The sequence below is a fragment of the Rana temporaria genome, chromosome 5 (genome assembly GCF_905171775.1).
Source record: "Rana temporaria chromosome 5, aRanTem1.1, whole genome shotgun sequence".
Lineage (NCBI taxonomy): Eukaryota > Metazoa > Chordata > Amphibia > Anura > Ranidae > Rana > Rana temporaria.
In genome coordinates this window covers 120,101,232-120,119,405 of record NC_053493.1, presented here as the reverse complement: position 1 = coordinate 120,119,405, position 18,174 = coordinate 120,101,232, and the positions used below count along the sequence as shown (strand labels likewise).

The 18,174-nt window shown below is 45.6% G+C and overlaps 1 protein-coding gene across 1 annotated transcript in view; it reads right to left on the bottom strand.

Moving 5' to 3' along the window:
- TOPAZ1 (testis and ovary specific PAZ domain containing 1) overlaps positions 1-18,174 on the bottom strand; it is a 265,848-nt gene that overhangs the window by 174,810 nt on the left and 72,864 nt on the right. Inside the window, exon 9 of the mRNA XM_040354381.1 lies at positions 491-554. Within this exon, the coding sequence (XP_040210315.1) occupies positions 491-554 (64 nt within the window). The remainder of the gene's footprint in view (positions 1-490; positions 555-18,174) is intronic.

Genomic DNA, 18,174 nt, shown 5'->3' with positions numbered 1-18,174 from the left:
CCATGCCACACCGCATTGATGCAGTCATTCATGCAAAATGAGCCCTGACCAAGTACTGTATTAAAAATGTTATGTAATATTAATTTTTTTTTGAGATACTGAATTTTGAATTTTCACTAGCTGCAAGTCACTCATTAAAATAAAATACAGAATTGCTTGAAATCTATAACTCTGTGTGCAACACATCTATAATATATGAGTTTCACTATTTGAATTAAGTTACTGAAATAAACTTTTTGATGATATTTTAATTTTATGCACCTGTATGTTATACATAGAAAATTAAAACCAGCACTTCTCCATACATAAATAAAATTACCCCCCCCCCCAAAAAAAAGGCCATTCCCAGCAGAACACACTGAATATTGTTCATTTTTTCTGAACTGCATTGCAATGCAGAGCTACCAGCTCCCACTACACACAACCTACAAGCAAGAAAGAGAACAAAGACCTTTGGGGGGGAGAAACTTGTCTTACATTTTGTACTTACATGCACGTTGTATAAAACTTGTACGATTTTCATTTATCATTAAACGCAACAAATCCATACATAGCTGAAGAAGAGAAAAAACAAGATTTGAAAAACTCAACATAATCTTTGGACTTATTACAATATCTTTATCTTGAAGTCTATTGAGACACATGCAAAGTCTTTCACTTTCATGTTACACTGCCACCTACAGGAGGATTGGACAATTGCAAGAAAGGAAAGAATAAAAACTTTAGGCCAGGCCAGGATAACCACTCCTACTTTGTAGTACTACTTTGCAGGCCTCAGTGAAGTAACAAAGTAGTACCGAGAGCATAATCACAGAGAAGTGAGACCTGCTATACAGGTGCATCTCAATTTTTTTTATATATCATCAAAAAGTAAATTTCAGTAATTCAATTCAAAAAGGGAAACTTATATGTTATATAGATTCATTACACACAGAGTGATACATTTCAAGCATCTTTCTTTTAATTTTGATTATGGCTTACAGATAGTGAAAACCCAAAATTCAGTATCTCAGAAAATTTGAATATTCTAGACTCATGGTGTCACACTCTAATCGGCCAAGTAACTCAAAACATCTGAAAAGGTTTCCTAAGCCTTTAAATGGTCTCAGTCTGGTTCAGTAGGTTACACAATTGTGAAGGAATGCAATGAGCATAATGATAAATTAGAAATGTCTATTCTCTATGCATCTTTAATATAAAGTCTATATTGCTTTTTCATGTATACCACTGCTATAATCCTTCCTCACTCAAATCAGCTCCTAATAGCATCCCTCCCAAACATGGCGGATACCCCCCCACTCCCACACAGTTTTAGGAATGCGGAGGTGAAGACACATCAGAGGCGCGGCTAAGATCGACACCCCATCTTGTACTCTTCTTGTATTTCGGACAATTAGATGCGCTTTCTAGTTCACATTAAAGGGGAGTTCCAGCCATTTGTATGTTTATTAAAAGTCAGCAGCAACAAAAAGTGTAGCTGCTGGCTTTTAATAAACAGACACTTACCTGCTCCAGCGACGCGCCGGCCGGGGCTCCGCTCCTCTCCCCCCCTCCCCGGCCGGCGTCTTCATTCTCAGTGTGGGCACCCGGCCGTGACAGCTTTCGGCTTCACGGCCGGGCACCCACTGCGCATGCGCGAGCGGCGCCGTGTAATTGGCCAGGAGATCGCCTAGGACCTGTGACGTGTCCTATAGGCGATCGCCTACAGCAGCCCCTTCCTGAAGGCGATTAAGCTTAGTCGCCTACAGGAAGGAGGAAGTGGGACAGGAAGTCCCACTCTTGCTGAAGCCCCCACTCCCCCCCCAAAAAAATTACATGCCAAATGTGGCATGTAAGGGGGAGAGGAGTGGGTTAAGAGGAAGTTCCAAATTTGGGTGGAACTCCTCTTTAACATAATAGTGACGTATCATGCTGTATGTAGAAGTTTCTCTTGCCTGCAATAAACACAGATAACGGTGTGCTTCAACTGAGACGGAGTGTCAGTGGCTCATTCCTAGCCATGCATGGTGATCTGAAATATGTAATATGGAACAGCAGTAGAAACCACATTGACCCCTTTGAGGTTAAGAAATCCATCAAAGATGTTGCCCAACGTAGGGCCCCCAGGTTTTTTGACTGAAAGAAGACCGCAATCTAAGGGCTAAGCTGCCGATCGGGACAGACGAATACAGGGATTGATCACCCCTTCTGTCGTGAGTATATATATATATTTACTACTATACAGAAATTCGTTCTATCTAGATTGGCAATTAGTCCTGTGTCGGCTTCCTGAAAGTCAACAAAGAGGCAGGTAATTTTTATATCTCGCCTGGGGCTGTTTTAACGAACCTGCTATCGGATTTCTACTGACTGTGTATTTGTTTAATGTTTGTATTGTTCGGTGTCTGCTGTCCTTTAAATTTGCAAAGTCAGCAAGCTGAAAGTTGTTGCAAGGATTACGCTGACCCAGGAGGTAAAAGCTCATTTGCCCCTGAGAAGATGTGTAGGTTGCCCAGAAGGCTTGGCACTTTACAGGGCGGGAAACTTTGTAACAAATGTCTTTTTAGACGGGTGTCTCAGGGTTAATGGCTAACCCATGAGGGTGAATCTTAGCTGTTGATGCTTTTGCGACTTGACAGACAGCAGGAGTCATGTTTTGTTCTCATTGTGTTTGTGTGTTCTGAGATTACACGTACATTTCCCAGTGAAAGAGGGGGAGGATAGATTCCGGTGTATAATAAATGTTCATCCTTGACTAGATAGGAAATCACTAGTGTAGCATGAGATGAAAGGAATCAGCAAGGAAAGGGTTAAAGAATTTGGAAGTGGAATGCAAGTGGACAGAAGGTTTAGAGTAATTAACAAGGTCTGTTGGATGTTATTGCAAGTAGATTATAAAGAGGACAGAAGTCAAGCGTTGGTCGTTTAAAGAAAGTTTGTGAATTGGAAGACTGCCAGGCTGAAGATAAAGGAATTCTATGTGATAAAAGTTTATTGCAAGTTTCTGAATGTTTGCTTTGTACAGCAAGAATATCGCACAAAGATGGCGATTGTTTTGTATATGCAAAAACCTGACCCCCCCCCCCCCGCTTTGGAATGTGGAGGGAAGGACGGGGAAAACCCAACCCTCCACCTAACGCCCAGTTTCTTCCCACTACCCAAGCCAAGCCCAGTGCACTTCCTCCCGGCAGCCATCTTAGTGCACCCATGCTTTCACTTCCTGCCCAGCCCAGTGCACTTCCTCCCGGCAGCCATCTTAGTGCACCCATGCTCTCACTTCCTACCCAGCCCAGTGCACTTCCTGCAGGTGGCCATCTTGGTACACCCAGAAGGCCTAATCAATGCATATACCCAGTTCTCCCTGTTTTAAACCAGTATGGCTCCTACCACACTCCTGTCTTCCCCAATACAGAAGTGTCACCTTCACAAGCCGGATATATTAAATGATGGAGAAGCGTAGAGTGGGAAGATCAACAACAGGCAGCGAGGCCATCCGCTGATTTAACCCCCAATCCAGCTCCAGACTCACAATTCGGAGAGAATATCAAACGTATGCGGCCAACCGTAAAGAACAATGCCCCCTTGTCAGCCCCCGCCCCAACACCAGTCTCGGTTGCCAGAAGGGGCACCTGTGATGTATGTCGCTTTTACCCCAACACAAGCAGCGGCCCTAGTGACAAGTCCACCTGACCCGGAGAAAAATGCCCTTCTACCGCAGGATGGTGCAAATACAAAAAAAATATTCAGCTGCTTGGAGAGATTTGATCAGTTTATGCCAAATTAAAGCAGGACATGTTTTTGTGGCCGGTCATGCAAGCGGCCTTCAATGATGCCCGCCTGACAAGTGCCACTTTCTGTTCCTCAGGTGTGGAGTTCTGTGCCCAACTCCACAAATGGGCAAAGGAGAAATTGACGGATCAGACCACCACCATCCAAGATATTACCCAAGATGAAGGGGAGTCTGTGGAGAAGTATGATGCCAGACTCGTACAAGCCTTTGATGATGTGGGCTTCTCTCGCCATGAAAAGGCGCAAACACACACACGTCATCAACTGTTTTTGTCTCAGGGTTCAGAGAGGATACCAGAAAAGGCCTGATGGTGACTCGCCCCGAATACTGCTCTATGTAGATGTCCAAACTACTGTTGGTGGCCAGAGGTATAGAAAATCAACGCCCCTCATGGTGGCCCATGATGGAGAATGTAGAGCCCCAAGACGTCCCAGACAAGACGGACCCCCGTGAAGGACAACGCGGACATCAGCAACCACCACCACCATGCCCCAACTCTCACTAGGGACTGGGCAAAACTGTGTCACCCCTTATGACAGTGTCCTCTACCTGTCCCATGAATTTGCTTGGAGCTGATGTGCTGTCCAGACTACAGGCCTCAATCATTTTCACGCCTGAAGGAGAAGTGCAGCTACATACTCCCTTATCCCCAGAAGACTCATCTGCCTTGTGTTCTCTGCCTCGCATGATGATACTTCATGAAGCAATACCTCCAAGTACAATACAACAAGACGTACTTGACAGAATCCCTACGTGCCTATGGTCCACGGGACCGAAAGACATTGGTCATTTGAAAGTGCCACCCGTTTTAGTCAAGCTCATTGCCCCGGAAACCACAATACCCCTTGAAGCAAGCTCAATCCACAACCATCTCAAAACAGGTTGAGACTCTTGTGTCCAATGGAGCTCTGATACCCTGTACTTCTGAATGCAATACACCCTTGTTCCCAGTGAAGAAACGGACCCCAAGAGGAGAACCAGAGAAATACAGAATGATCCAAGACCTCCGAGCAGTTAGTGAAGCCACAGTGTTGAACACCCCAATTGTGCCAAATCTCCAAGCTAGTTTGCCAAAGCCATAACTTCAATACTTGATACATGGCAAAAAAAGAACACCCTACAGTGACTCTTCTCATATATGTGGACAACCTTCTTCTGTGCACAGATGGCCAACCCACTGCAGAAGAAAATTCAGAAAGTCTACTATGCTACCTTGCTGAACAAGGCCTCCAAAGCCAAAATACAGTGGTGTTCCAAGACATATCAAATCGGACCGAGTGGCTGCTATCCAGGACATTCCCCAACTACAGGCCACTAAACAACTGCATGCTTTTCTTGGGCTCATATTTTACTGCAGGGCGTGGATCCCTGATGCATCGATCCTCATGCAACCACTCTATGATGCTCTCAAGTCTGTGCCGTCTAACCTGTCAAGCAAAGCCCTGGACAATTTCTTTCTGCTGAAGCAAGCAATATCTACAGCTCCTGCTTTGGGCCTCCCAGATTATGGAATACCCTTTAAGCTGTTTGTGTCAGAAAGAAAAGGCCATGCAACAGGGGTCCTAGCCCAACCACATGGAGGCCGGACTAGACCCATTGGGTACTATTCATGCCGCTTAGACCCCGTGGCTAGGGGTGGCCCTTCCTGCTTAACAGCTGTCTTTGCTGCCCAAGCACTACTGGACAAAAAACTTCAGACCTAGTTTTAACACACCCCCTGCTTCTTCTGGCACTGCATGACATTGCTGCCATCTTGAATTAGGTGCAACCCCTACACCTGTACACTGCCAGACATCTTCGGTTGCAAATTTCCTCCTCCTTCCAGACAATGTGACCCTCCAAAGATGTCTCACTTTCAACCCGGCCACACTTCTGCCGTTTTTCGAGGGGGGACAAGATGGAGAAGATGAAGAAGGAATCGGAGAAGGTGAAGAAAAAGACCCCTGTACTGTTCCACATGACTGCCTTGAAATGATGCGCATGGAAACCACACGTTTACCTACAGTGAGTGAAACTCCTCTGGAAAACCCTGACTACATACTCAGAATTTGAAATTCTACAATCAGGAGCATTACCTCCAACTGTATCTGCTCAGGAAGCGGAGCTCCATGCCCTCACTACAGTGTGTCAGAAGGTAAAAGAGCCAACATTTGCACAGACTCAGGGTATGCCCTGCGAGTGACCCATGACTTCAGTATCATCTGGAGGGCTACAGGATTTCTGACAGCGGCCGGAACACTGGTGAAACACAGCCCAGCCATCAAGGAGTTAATCGATGCACTACTCCTGCCTGACCAAGTGGCTGTCTTGAAGGTTAAAGCACATGGCAAACTGAATTCTCAAGAAGCCAGAGGGAACCACCTAGCGGATATAGCTGCCAAACAAGCAGCGAAAGACCAACGAAAAACGGCTGAAGTGGCCGAAGAAGAGAGTGAATCTTTAGCACAGATGCAAAATAACAAAATGCAGCTCACACAGAAGAACATTTGGAATGGATCAATAAAGGAGCAGAATATGAGGGAGATCTATATCTGATGAGAGGGATAACCACCCTAACCAGAAATGACTGCGCCTCATGTGCAGTATGTGCAAAATGCAACCCGGGGAGGACAAAGAAGACACCGGAGAAGCATTTGGCGAAACCGCTCTATCCGTTCCAGAGGATACAGATTGATCACATACAGATGCCAAAAAGTGGCCGATATGAATATGCCCTAGTGGTGGTGGACATGTTCTCTGGTTGGCCAGAAGCCTACGCTGTAACAAACATGACAGCCAAGACCACAGCTAAGAAACTACTAAGTGAGCTAGTATGTAGATTTGGGGTTCCAGAGGTGATCGAGAGCGATCAGGGCCCAGCCTTTACAGCAACCCTTACAAAAGAGATTTGGGCAGCACTGGGAGTTCAGTTAGCTCCACATCCCCCATACCACCCTTAAAGTAGTGGGAAGGTAGAAAGGATGAATGGGACTCTAGAGGACAGGATGTTAAAGATGGCCCAAGAGACTAACATGAGTTGGCCAGACAGTTTGCCCATTGCCCTGTTCAGTGTCAGCCCCCCCCCCCCCCCCCGGGGAAACATGCTCTGTCCCCTAATGAAATTCTGTTTGGTTCAGCCCCCAGACTTGGCTTCCCACAGTAGTTGCAGTTACAATCTGATGTGTTTTGCTATGTCACACGTTTGTTTCATTAACTAATATCTGTTCTCAAGTGTTTTCTCCCATTCCAGATCCTGAATTAGATACAGGAACATACCAACTACTGCCTGGAGATTGGGTGCTAGTAAAGAAGTTTGTGAGGATCTCTTGAGCCAAGATATGATGGTTCGTTCCAAGTTTTGCTGACCACAGCCACCTCAGTCAAATTGGCTGTGAAGAACATCTGGATACACACTTCCCACTGCAAGAAAGCTCCACCCCCTGAGAAAAAGATCCCACCCACTTCGTGCTGACTATACTGCATATGCTTTTTTCTGTTTGGTCAGCAGGTAGCAGGTAGCCATTACACAAAATGACAAATTATTCACCACATTCTAGTATAACTCTTCAAACACACGTGTGGCCACCTTTATCTTTGATTACTGTAACATAGTCTCCTGTCCTCCAGTTCCCTGGCAATGTAACTTATACCGTGACACACCCAGTCACAGGAGGAAGCGAGCAGCTGCCTCCGGAAGCTTTGACCCTCATGTGAACATAGAAGTCATAGGGGTCTCAAGGGGGGTTCCTGATCAATTCAAAGCCAGGGACCAGGTAAATGCTGTATTTGCCCTTTGTAAAGAAGTTAATGAGCAAGGCTGTAGATAACAGAACACCTACATTTCTCCACCAAGAAGAAGAGGTTCCCCTATATGAAGGAAGCGGATAAACCTTTTTCTCCTTTACAGTCACTCCCCGTCCATAATTTCACAGTCCTGTAGTGATTTAGGGAAAGGATAGGGAACCCAGTGGTGCGACCTGGGTTCAGCTGCAGCGAAAGCCATCCTCACCACTAGAGGCTCTGGGGAAAACCTGCTGGACCTTAGACTCCGTGCCCTGGGGAATTTTGGGTCCTTTAGTTTGAGGGACAGATAGAAAATAGCCATTTTAGGGGGGTCTGTGAAGGAATGCAATGAGCATAATGATAAATTAGAAAATGTCTATTCTCTATGCATCTTTAATATAAAGTCTATATTGCTTTTTCATGTATACCACTGCTATAATCCTTCCTCACTCAAATCAGCTCCTAATAGCATCCCTCCCAAACATGGCGGATACCCCCCCACTCCCACACAGTTTTAGGAATGCGGAGGTGAAGACACGTCAGAGGCCCGGCTAAGATCGACACCCCATCTTGTACTCTTCTTGTATTTCGGCCAATTAGATGCGCTTTCTAGTTCACATTAACATAATAGTGACGTATCATGCTGTATGTAGAAGTTTCTCTTGCCTGCAATAAACACAGATAACGGTGTGCTTCAACTGAGACGGAGTGTCAGTGACTCATTCCTAGCCATGCATGGTAATCTGAAATATGTAATATGGAACAGCAGTAGAAACCACATTGACCCCTTTGAGGTTAAGAAATCCATCAAACAATCATGGGAAAGACGGGTTGTAGTGATTTCAATTAAATTCTGTTGCTGCAGGGAGCCCTTATGGCTAAGGGGAGCTGGCTCAACTTTCACCCCAATTCGTTGCCAAATGCAGATTTGAACATTTTTGCAAAAATGTTGATAGAGAGATTGAAGTTTCTCCTCCCATCGGTGATGCATCCAGATCAGATGGGCTTTATCGTGGGTCAGGAGGCTAGAGATAGTTCTATTAGGGCCATCCAGCTTGTTCACTGGGTACGCACGCACCAAATGCTCCCACCATACTTAACCACCAAACACTTTAGGACCGCCCGCCTGCATTGTACTGCAGACGGGAGGGAGGCTCATACAGGCACAGTGACGTACCTGGACTTTGCTGCCTTCTTCTGGGTTCAGGGAGCACGACAACATGTAGCAGAATACATTTTTGAAGAATTTGATATTATATTTTTTTAGCAAAAAGTAAATAATAAATTAAAGCGCCCCTGTCTCCCCCATGCACAGAAGCACACTCAAAAGTAGGTCATACCCACATATGTAAACTGTGTTCGCATCACACATGTGAAGTAGACACATTAAGTTTGTGTGGAAGTAACAGAAACCACAAATAGCTATGTATATTCTGAAACGCTCCAAACGATCTGGCAGTTTCATGCATCCTAGTAGTTCGCTGACAGCTCCTGCATCTGAGTAACTGTCTGTCCATACAGGGATACAGGCAGACAGCTTTCAGCAACCTCTGCAGGAGCCCTACATTGCACCTGAGATCCACTGATTGTGGGTGCAACGCTCTGCAAGCTCAACTGTAAAATAAAATAAATGCACTTTTTTTTCCCTGCAAAAATTGTGCATTTATTTTAATATTTTTTTAGGGCTGTTACTGATTAAAATTTTCGTGTTTGTTTAATCGACTAATTTTGATTAATAACGCACATACATTTTTCGGCTCACCACCATTCATAGTCCCCACTGTAATATCCACAGACATCTCCCCCACTGTAATATCCACAGACATCTCCCCCACTGTAATATCCACAGACATCTCCCCAACTGTAATATCGTCCACATCTCCCCCACTGTACAGGAAGATTAGTGCTTGCTTAGTCTTACCAGAGAAGCCATATGAACACGAGCAGTTGAGGCCGGGTTATGACTTCAGCGTGCTGCTCTAGGCTCACCTATGCCGCCGCCAGGTGGACCAAGATGGCCGCCGCTCCGGGAGCTAGGCCGAAGCTGCGGCCTTTCTTATGGCCGAGGCAGCAGCGGAGCTCCGCGGATCACGTGGTGTGCCGATCCGCATATGGTGACCCGTTCGGATCACGGATCATTTACGATCAGTTGCACTACTAGTACAGATCAAAAGAATTTTGATCGATCAAAAAAATGAACGATTAATCAAGGAATTAATCTTTAATTTCCACAGCCCTATATTTTTTTTTTTAAAAGCTAAACTTATCCTTTAAAAAGGTTGTAAACCCGATAAAAAAAAAACCCTGCAAGACAAAGGCATAATGAGCTAGTATGCACAGTATACTAGCTCATTATGAATTACTTACCTTAGACCGTACCCCCCCTCCGGCCAGCTACCTCTCCGGTGGGTTACTTCCGGGTATCGCGGCTTCTGGCGATGTGATTGGCCGGAGCCGGTAAGACGTCACTACTGCTCATGCGTGCGGGAGCCGCCGGCAACAGCACACAGACTGAAGCAATGGCACATACGTGCGATTGCTTCAGTTTGCATGTGCCGATGACATCGGCACATGCAGAGGACAGGGGATATCTCCTATAACATGCAGGTTTAGGAGATATCCTGGGTAGCTGCAGGTAAGCCTTATTATAAGCTTACCTGTAGCATAAAGTGGTTGTAAAGGGTTTACAACCACTTTTAGCCTTTGTGGGTGAAACATGTGACAGAGGAGACGCTTTAGGCGGGGCTATGCTGCTTGTCAGCTGCCTTGAACAAACAGACATATCAGTGACGTTTTGGAGCTTTGTTTGCTGCGTACACATTGAGCAGGAGAGGGCTCCTGCAAGCAGCACTCAGTGCTTACAGTGAGGGGAATTCGAGAGTTCTGTGTGAGAGGTGGTTCTCTGTACAATCTATAGACACCACAGATCTAACATTACCCTCTATCCCTGTGAAGAAAAAATTAGTATACATACCTTTTTAGAAGCCGGTCTGACCCGCTCCGACCATATCCCACACCGAGCGGTCAGCCACGGCTTCACGTTAGGTGGGTGCAGAGGAGATGGACGACAACAGAAGCCCAATAGTAACTCTATGGGCGACGTCATTTCCCCATCGATTTCACAGCCGTTGTCGGCTGTGTCCTCTGCAGAGCTTCCACCGCTGGAGATCGGGTCGGAGCGGGTCAGATCAGCTTCCCAAAAAAAAAAAAAGGTATGTATACTCATTTTTTCTATAAAGGGATTAGTATTAGAGCCGGATTTTAGGAAGAAGAAAGAAAGAAGACGACTCATTCACACAAGACATAGTGCACATATACAGTATAGCTGTGCAGGGCTTTGAATCAAGACTACAACAGGGGGAAGGGAGCTGGACTAAGGGGGAACCATCAGTGTAGTTGAAAGTGCACTGGGGTCTCAGCTCACAGTCTACAATGAACACTATGCCTCAACTCCACACGATTCTGCCTTGTAGTGTGACACACGATTCTGCCTTGTAGTGTGAGTGCAACACATGACAAGCAAAGAACTCCCCATGATCCAACATTGTAGTGCGAGTCCAACGCATGACGAGCAGAGAATTCCACATTATCTAACATTGTAGTGTAAGTGCAATGCATGATAAGCAGAGAACGCTGCATGACAATATCAGGAACCATGAATCAGACGGACAGAAATGCAGTAAAAAAAAAAAAAAAAAAAAAATCACACCTTTTAATATAATGGTAAAAATTGTACAGATCAATGTATGTGGTCAAAACATAGCCAGGGATCGGTAACCAAAGGGGGTAGTCAGACAGGCCAATAATCAGGAAACCAGAGATCAGCGTAGTCAGAGGCAGAAGAACAGGATCAGCTGGGCAAAGTCTTTCACAAAAACACAGCAGAGAATCTCCAGATATGTTGACCAAGGTGAAGGCAGGAAAGGAATGAACAAGGCAGTTTAAATAGCCAGAAGGGGCTGGCTGTAGGCGGGACTGACTAGCAGATAATGATAACCACTGGGGACAATCCTAACATGGATTCTCCTAAAGTGCATACAGCATTTTCTCAACTTGCAGCTATTTGCTAAACCTCGCACTCCTGTCTAGGAGACACTAAGTAGGACATTAGTCCACATCATGCAAAATAGACCCAGAGCGCTATAGCCATCATAGGAGCAGGAATGTCTTTAAGCATTTGTTTAGTCTGGTCTTTTAACGTTTTACAAACGCCAATAGCAGCTACTGCCGGCTGCACGACTGCTCCTGCCGTAGAAAAAGAGGCTTTTAGAAGAGTCTCTAAACGTTTATCGACCGGGTCTTTGAACATTTGTTTGTTCTCTACCGGGCAAGTCAAGGACTTATTTACGCAGGAGATGGCTGCGTCCACAGCCGGGAGAGCCCATTTCTTTGAAAATTTCTCTTCCATAGGGTTGAGAACAGAAAATCTCTTAGGAGGCAGAAAAATTCTGTCAGGTTGCACCTAATCTTGAAAGATCAAATCCTCCAACAGAGGATGGACCGGAAAAAACGCTTTACTCAGTGGCGCTTTCAAGGAGCCCAAAGAAGATACTGCAGGGACCTGAGGCCCTGGTAAGGGCAGCTTAAATGCTGAGCGGACCATATCCGTTAAGGACTGGATCCACAGACTCTCCGCTTGGGAGGCAGAGAACAGTTCTTTTATAGTAGATTCTTCAATCTCTGAACCCTCTAGGTTCTGGTCCAATTGATCCTCTCGAGATTCTAATTCCTCCGGGGAGAGAATCTCAGCATCCAAGGATACATACTTAGGCGATGGGGATCTAGTCCGTTTTCTGCCTGGAATAGACTTAGCAATCAAGGTTGCCAATCTTTCTTCTAGCCCACCCAGGGTGACGGCTAGCATTTCCTCTGTGACAAACACAGGGCTGGGTAGATTAGGGCCAGCCAAAGCACCAAACCCCCCTAATGGCTCATCCAAGGCGACCACCTCTGGTTTATCAGGTGAGGACAGAACTGGCATAGCCTGACTAAGATCCTCAGAATCAGAGGGGGAACCTTTCTGTTTTTTAGCATTTTTTGCACCTTTTGATCCCGAGCCTTTGGGAGCCATGATACAATACCGAGGTACTCCACGTACAAACAACTGACTGTTGTAGCAAGGAGATAATACAATATGGCTAGGGTAACAATAGGAATCCCTAATGCCCTAAGCCAGTGGGAAAACAAAAACAGTATGCCTTTTTTTTTTTTAAACAATACTGCCCCACAGGACTGCCAGTATCCACAAACTGCTGAAAAGGGGAATTTTAGGCTTAATGAAAACAAGGTCTTTAGGGAGCAAGCTCAAGACCCGCAGTACCCTCCTACGCCACGGGGTGCCGCTGTGTTTCCTCGGCACGCCGCCGCTCTGTGTCCTTCTCTCAGCACTTCAGCCCTGTACTGAGCTGAAGATAACAGCGTGGAGGGAACGCCCCTTCCTCTGACGCTGCCTGACGCTCCCCACCTCCCCCACACGGCGCGCATATACCACGTGCACACGTGCGCGTACCCGGCGGGGAGAGGAGCCATGCAATGCTGGAGGCTCCATGAGGACACTGAAGGCTCTGACGCTGCCTGACCTGAGCGGCCCCCGGCCGGGTAAGATAATTTAGGACCCTAAGGAACCTCTTGTCATGGGATAGGCCCTGTAAAAACCGAGACCTTCCCAAACCCTGCTGAGCAGCAGCAGCAGCAGATACCAGCATGGACAGGGAGACATGCGCTTGGGGGAAGGATAGACCATCCTGTCTTACACAGACATAGTGGAGCAAAAGGTTGTCAATGCAGAGCATACTTAGGCTAACCCCCCAAGATCTCCCCTGGAGCGCCTGCTGTCGAACCAAGTCCCGCAGGCCCCCCTCTTACCTGCTCCATGCCGCAGGACTTTTTGCATAGCAAGTGGTCCAAACTTCACCCCTCTCCGTGAGTAGCGTACTAGACCTTCAGGTACTGGGGTCCTGGGAAGGAACCCTTTGCCCTGGATCTATACAGCACCCTGGCAACAGGTACTTCTGGCCTTGAAAGGCTTCTGGAGAGAAGCATTATAGGCAAAAAAAACACGACTTGGGGCCCGGGTACTGTCCACTTTGGCTCTGAGGCACCTTGGAGAGATCCGGTTAGCCTGCCTTGGTCCCAAGGACGTGGAGGCAAAGCTATCTCGTGACCAACACCTAAGACACTGGCGAAAAAACTGAGGTACTCCCTCTATGGGAGGGGGTTATATAGGGAGGGGACTTCCTGTCTGAGACTGCCAGTGTCCATCACCGCAAGGTAGACTCTATAACCCGTATAGTAATGACTATGCCGCTCTGTGTCCCGTGATGTACGATAAAGAAAGAGATAATATTCAAGGCCTGCACAAAGACTGGAGCAGCAGCAGGAATGGCCTGCAACACAGGTTGTACTGGAAAAGCCACAGTGGGAGGATCCAGGAGAGCAGTGCGAATCAGGAGCGTCTGTAACGCTATGACAAACTGATCGATGCTGTGCAATAAAAATATTAGCACTAGGTGGCTTGCCTGCATCTTCTAAATTCATGGCCTTCGCCTACTGTCAGGAACCATGAATCAGACAGAGAAATGCAGTAAAAAAAAAAAATCACACCTTTTAATATAAAAATGGTACAGATCAGTGAACGTGGTCAAAACATAGCCATGGATCGGTAACCAAAGCAGGTAGTCAGACAGGCCAGTAATCGGGAAACCAGAGATCAGCATAGTCTAAGGCCGAACAGGATCAGGAACCAGAAGGGACACCAGCTGGGCAAAGTCTTTCACAGGAACACAGCAGAGAATCTCCAGATATGTTGACCAATGTGAAGGCAGGAAAGGAATGAACAAGGCAGTTTAAATGGCCAGAAGGGGCTGGCTGTAGGCAGAACGGACGAGCAGATAAAAACCAGGCGAGCCACTGAGGGATCAATAATTGAATAATTACTGCCAATTACCCGGGAACTGAGCAGCTTGAGCACAGAGAAGGGAGCTGCTAAAAGCCCAGCCCTGACAGACACACAGAGAACTCCCTATGATTCCGCCTCATAGTGTGTAATGCTGCAGTATAATGCACTGAATTCCTCTTTGCAGTGTGTGTCATGTGTTGGTGTATACATTGCAGTGTGTGTCATGTGTTGGTGTATACATTGCAGTGTGTGTCATGTGTTGGTGTATACATTGCAGTGTGTGTCATGTGTTGGTGTATACATTGCAGTGTGTGTCATGTGTTGGTGTATACATTGCAGTGTGTGTCATGTGTTGGTGTATACATTGCAGTGTGTGTCATGTGTTGGTGTATACATTGCAGTGTGTGTCATGTGTTGGTGTATACATTGCAGTGTGTGTCATGTGTTGGTGTATACATTGCAGTGTGTGTCATGTGTTGGTGTATACATTGCAGTGTGTGTCATGTGTTGGTGTATACATTGCAGTGTGTGTCATGTGTTGGTGTATACATTGCAGTGTGTGTCATGTGTTGGTGTATACATTGCAGTGTGTGTCATGTGTTGGTGTATACATTGCAGTGTGTGTCTTGTGTTGGTGTATACATTGCCAGTGCGTGCCACATGTTGGCGTATACACTGCAGTGTGCGTGTCCTGTGTTGGCGTATACACTGCAGTGTGCGTGTCCTGTGTTGGCGTATACACTGCAGTGTGCGTGTCCTGTGTTGGCGTATACACTGCAGTGTGCGTGTCGTGTGTTGGCGTATACACTGCAGTGTGCGTGTCCTGTGTTGGCGTATACACTGCAGTGTGCGTGTCCTGTGTTGGCGTATACACTGCAGTGTGCGTGTCCTGTGTTGGCGTATACACTGCAGTGTGCGTCATGTGTTGGTGTATACATTGCCAGTGTGTGCCACATGTTGGTGTATACACTGCAGTGTGCGTGTCCTGTGTTGGCGTATACACTGCAGTGTGCGTGTCCTGTGTTGGCGTATACACTGCAGTGTGCGTGTCCTGTGTTGGCGTATACACTGCAGTGTGCGTGTCCTACGTTGGCGTATACACTGCAGTGTGCGTGTCCTACGTTGGCGTATACACTGCAGTGTGCGTGTCCTATGTTGGCGTATACACTGCAGTGTGCGTGTCCTACGTTGGCGTATACACTGCAGTGTGCGTGTCCTACGTTGGCGTATACACTGCAGTGTGCGTGTCTTACGTTGGCGTATAGAATACAGTGTGCATGTACTGGGTTGGAGTATATACTACAGTGTGCGTGTCCTGTGTTGGAGTATACACTACAGTGTGTGCAATGTGTTGACGTATACACTGCAGTGAGCATTCCAGCTTTACAATGACTTCCCCCTCTCTCTCAGCTGTAAGCCAAATTGAGGCTTGGAAGAGAGGAGCTGCTGCACAGTCTGCAGAAGTTTGGGAGGGGAGGGGAGGGGAGGGGCTGGTCCTGGGCAGGACAGGGTGGGTTTCCTGAAAGCTAGGCTGGATTTCTCACACAGAGACCGACAACCTTTTCAGAAAGTGCCTGAAAGCTACAAAAATTCAGCTCAGCAAGCAAAATTGTCTGGCTTAGATTAGACTTTCTAAACGCAGCAAACCTGAAAATTAATATTATCAAAGTTAAACATATTGAACACACCAAATCATGGGACAACAGGGTATTTTGTGGGATTATAGCGGTGCCAAAATCTGTGAAAAATACTAATCATGAGCACATTTTCAATTTTTGCTGAACTTCCCCTTTAAGACTAAAATAGTAGAGTCGACTACCGAAAGACAAAATGAGGAAAAAAAGTTGCGCTAACTGTAAATATTGTAAACCAGTAGCAGCTAGCACCAACAAAAGACAATATTGTGTACAAAGAATAAAAAAGAAAAAGTGCAGCGCTAAGTATTCAGTGAAATGAATCAAAAAATATGGTAAATAATCAAACTTCAGTGAAAAATCAAAGAAATTTAAAAAAGAAAAAAGAGGGGGACACACCCCCAAGTAATGTGGCAGGTAAATAACCTGAAAGGCAGCTAGAAAGTGAAATCTAGCTGGATAATGTGTAATATAAACACACCGTGATAAGTGAGGGGACACAAAAATAAATAATAATGAGAACCTCAAATGAAGTCCATATAATTTATACGTGTAACTCCAAAATGTAAATGTGATAGTCCAAGGTCAAAATGGCCTATACAGTCCAAAAAAATATATATATGCAATGTATTTCCTTTTTTGGAATTGGTCAGAAGTTCTTTGTGGAAAAGACCAAATGACTGTAGAGGAATGGAAGATGTTGTGATCTTCTCAGGTATGGAACTCAGATGTTCTTAATAAGCAGTTGGAACCTCATCAGCAATCCATAATAGTATCCAAATAAACAGGTATAAAGATGGGTACTCTTACCGGAAAGTGTGGACATACACGTCAGCGACGGTATGTCAAACACGCATGTACGAGCTCCTAGGCAGCCGTGATGTCAATGGGGAAGCTGTTTGATGTGCCCAGCCTTTAATCCGCCAGGACGGGTCCAATCCAATGAGAGGAGACAGCTCGTGCAGGTGTGATTCTCAGATGAAAGAGTGTAATATGCAGGCCAAACGTAGAAACCATGTAAGGGAAAACGTACTCACATAGTGCGGTTAATCCCAAAACAAGCCTTTATTAGGCATAGAAAATAAAAGCCATAATAAACAAAAAACTGGATAAAAATATATAAAATAGATAAAAAAGTACAAGCCCAGTGAAAGACGAGTACAAGTGATCACAAGTAAAATATGGCGTAATGAGCAAGTAGCATATGAGCTATGTACCCGACATGTTTCGAGCGACAGAGCTCTTCAACTGGGGCCCAGTTGAAGAGCTCTGTCGCTCGAAACATGTCGGGTACATAGCTCATATGCTACTTGCTCATTACGCCATATTTTACTTGTGATCACTTGTACTCGTCTTTCACTGGGCTTGTACTTTTTTATCTATTTTATATATTTTTATCCAGTTTTTTGTTTATTATGGCTTTTATTTTCTATGCCTAATAAAGGCTTGTTTTGGGATTAACCGCACTATGTGAGTACGTTTTCCCTTACATGGTTTCTACGTTTGGCCTGCATATTACACTCTTTCATCTGAGAATCACACCTGCACGAGCTGTCTCCTCTCATTGGATTGGACCCGTCCTGGCGGATTAAAGGCGGATTAAAGGCTGGCACATCAAACAGCTTCCCCATTGACATCACGGCTGCCTAGGAGCTCGTACATGCGTGTTTGACATACCGTCGCTGACGTGTATGTCCACACTTTCCGGTAAGAGTACCCATCTTTATACCTGTTTATTTGGATACTATTATGGATTGCCGATGAGGTTCCAACTGCTTATTAAGAACATCTGAGTTCCATACCTGAGAAGATCACAACATCTTCCATTCCTCTACAGTCATTTGGTCTTTTCCACAAAGAACTTCTGACCAATTCCAAAAAAGGAAATACATTGCATATATATATTTTTTTGGACTGTATAGGCCATTTTGACCTTGGACTATCACATTTACATTTTGGAGTTACACGTATAAATTATATGGACTTCATTTGAGGTTCTCATTATTATTTATTTTTGTGTCCCCTCACTTATCACGGTGTGTTTATATTACACATTATCCAGCTAGATTTCACTTTCTAGCTGCCTTTCAGGTTATTTACCTGCCACATTA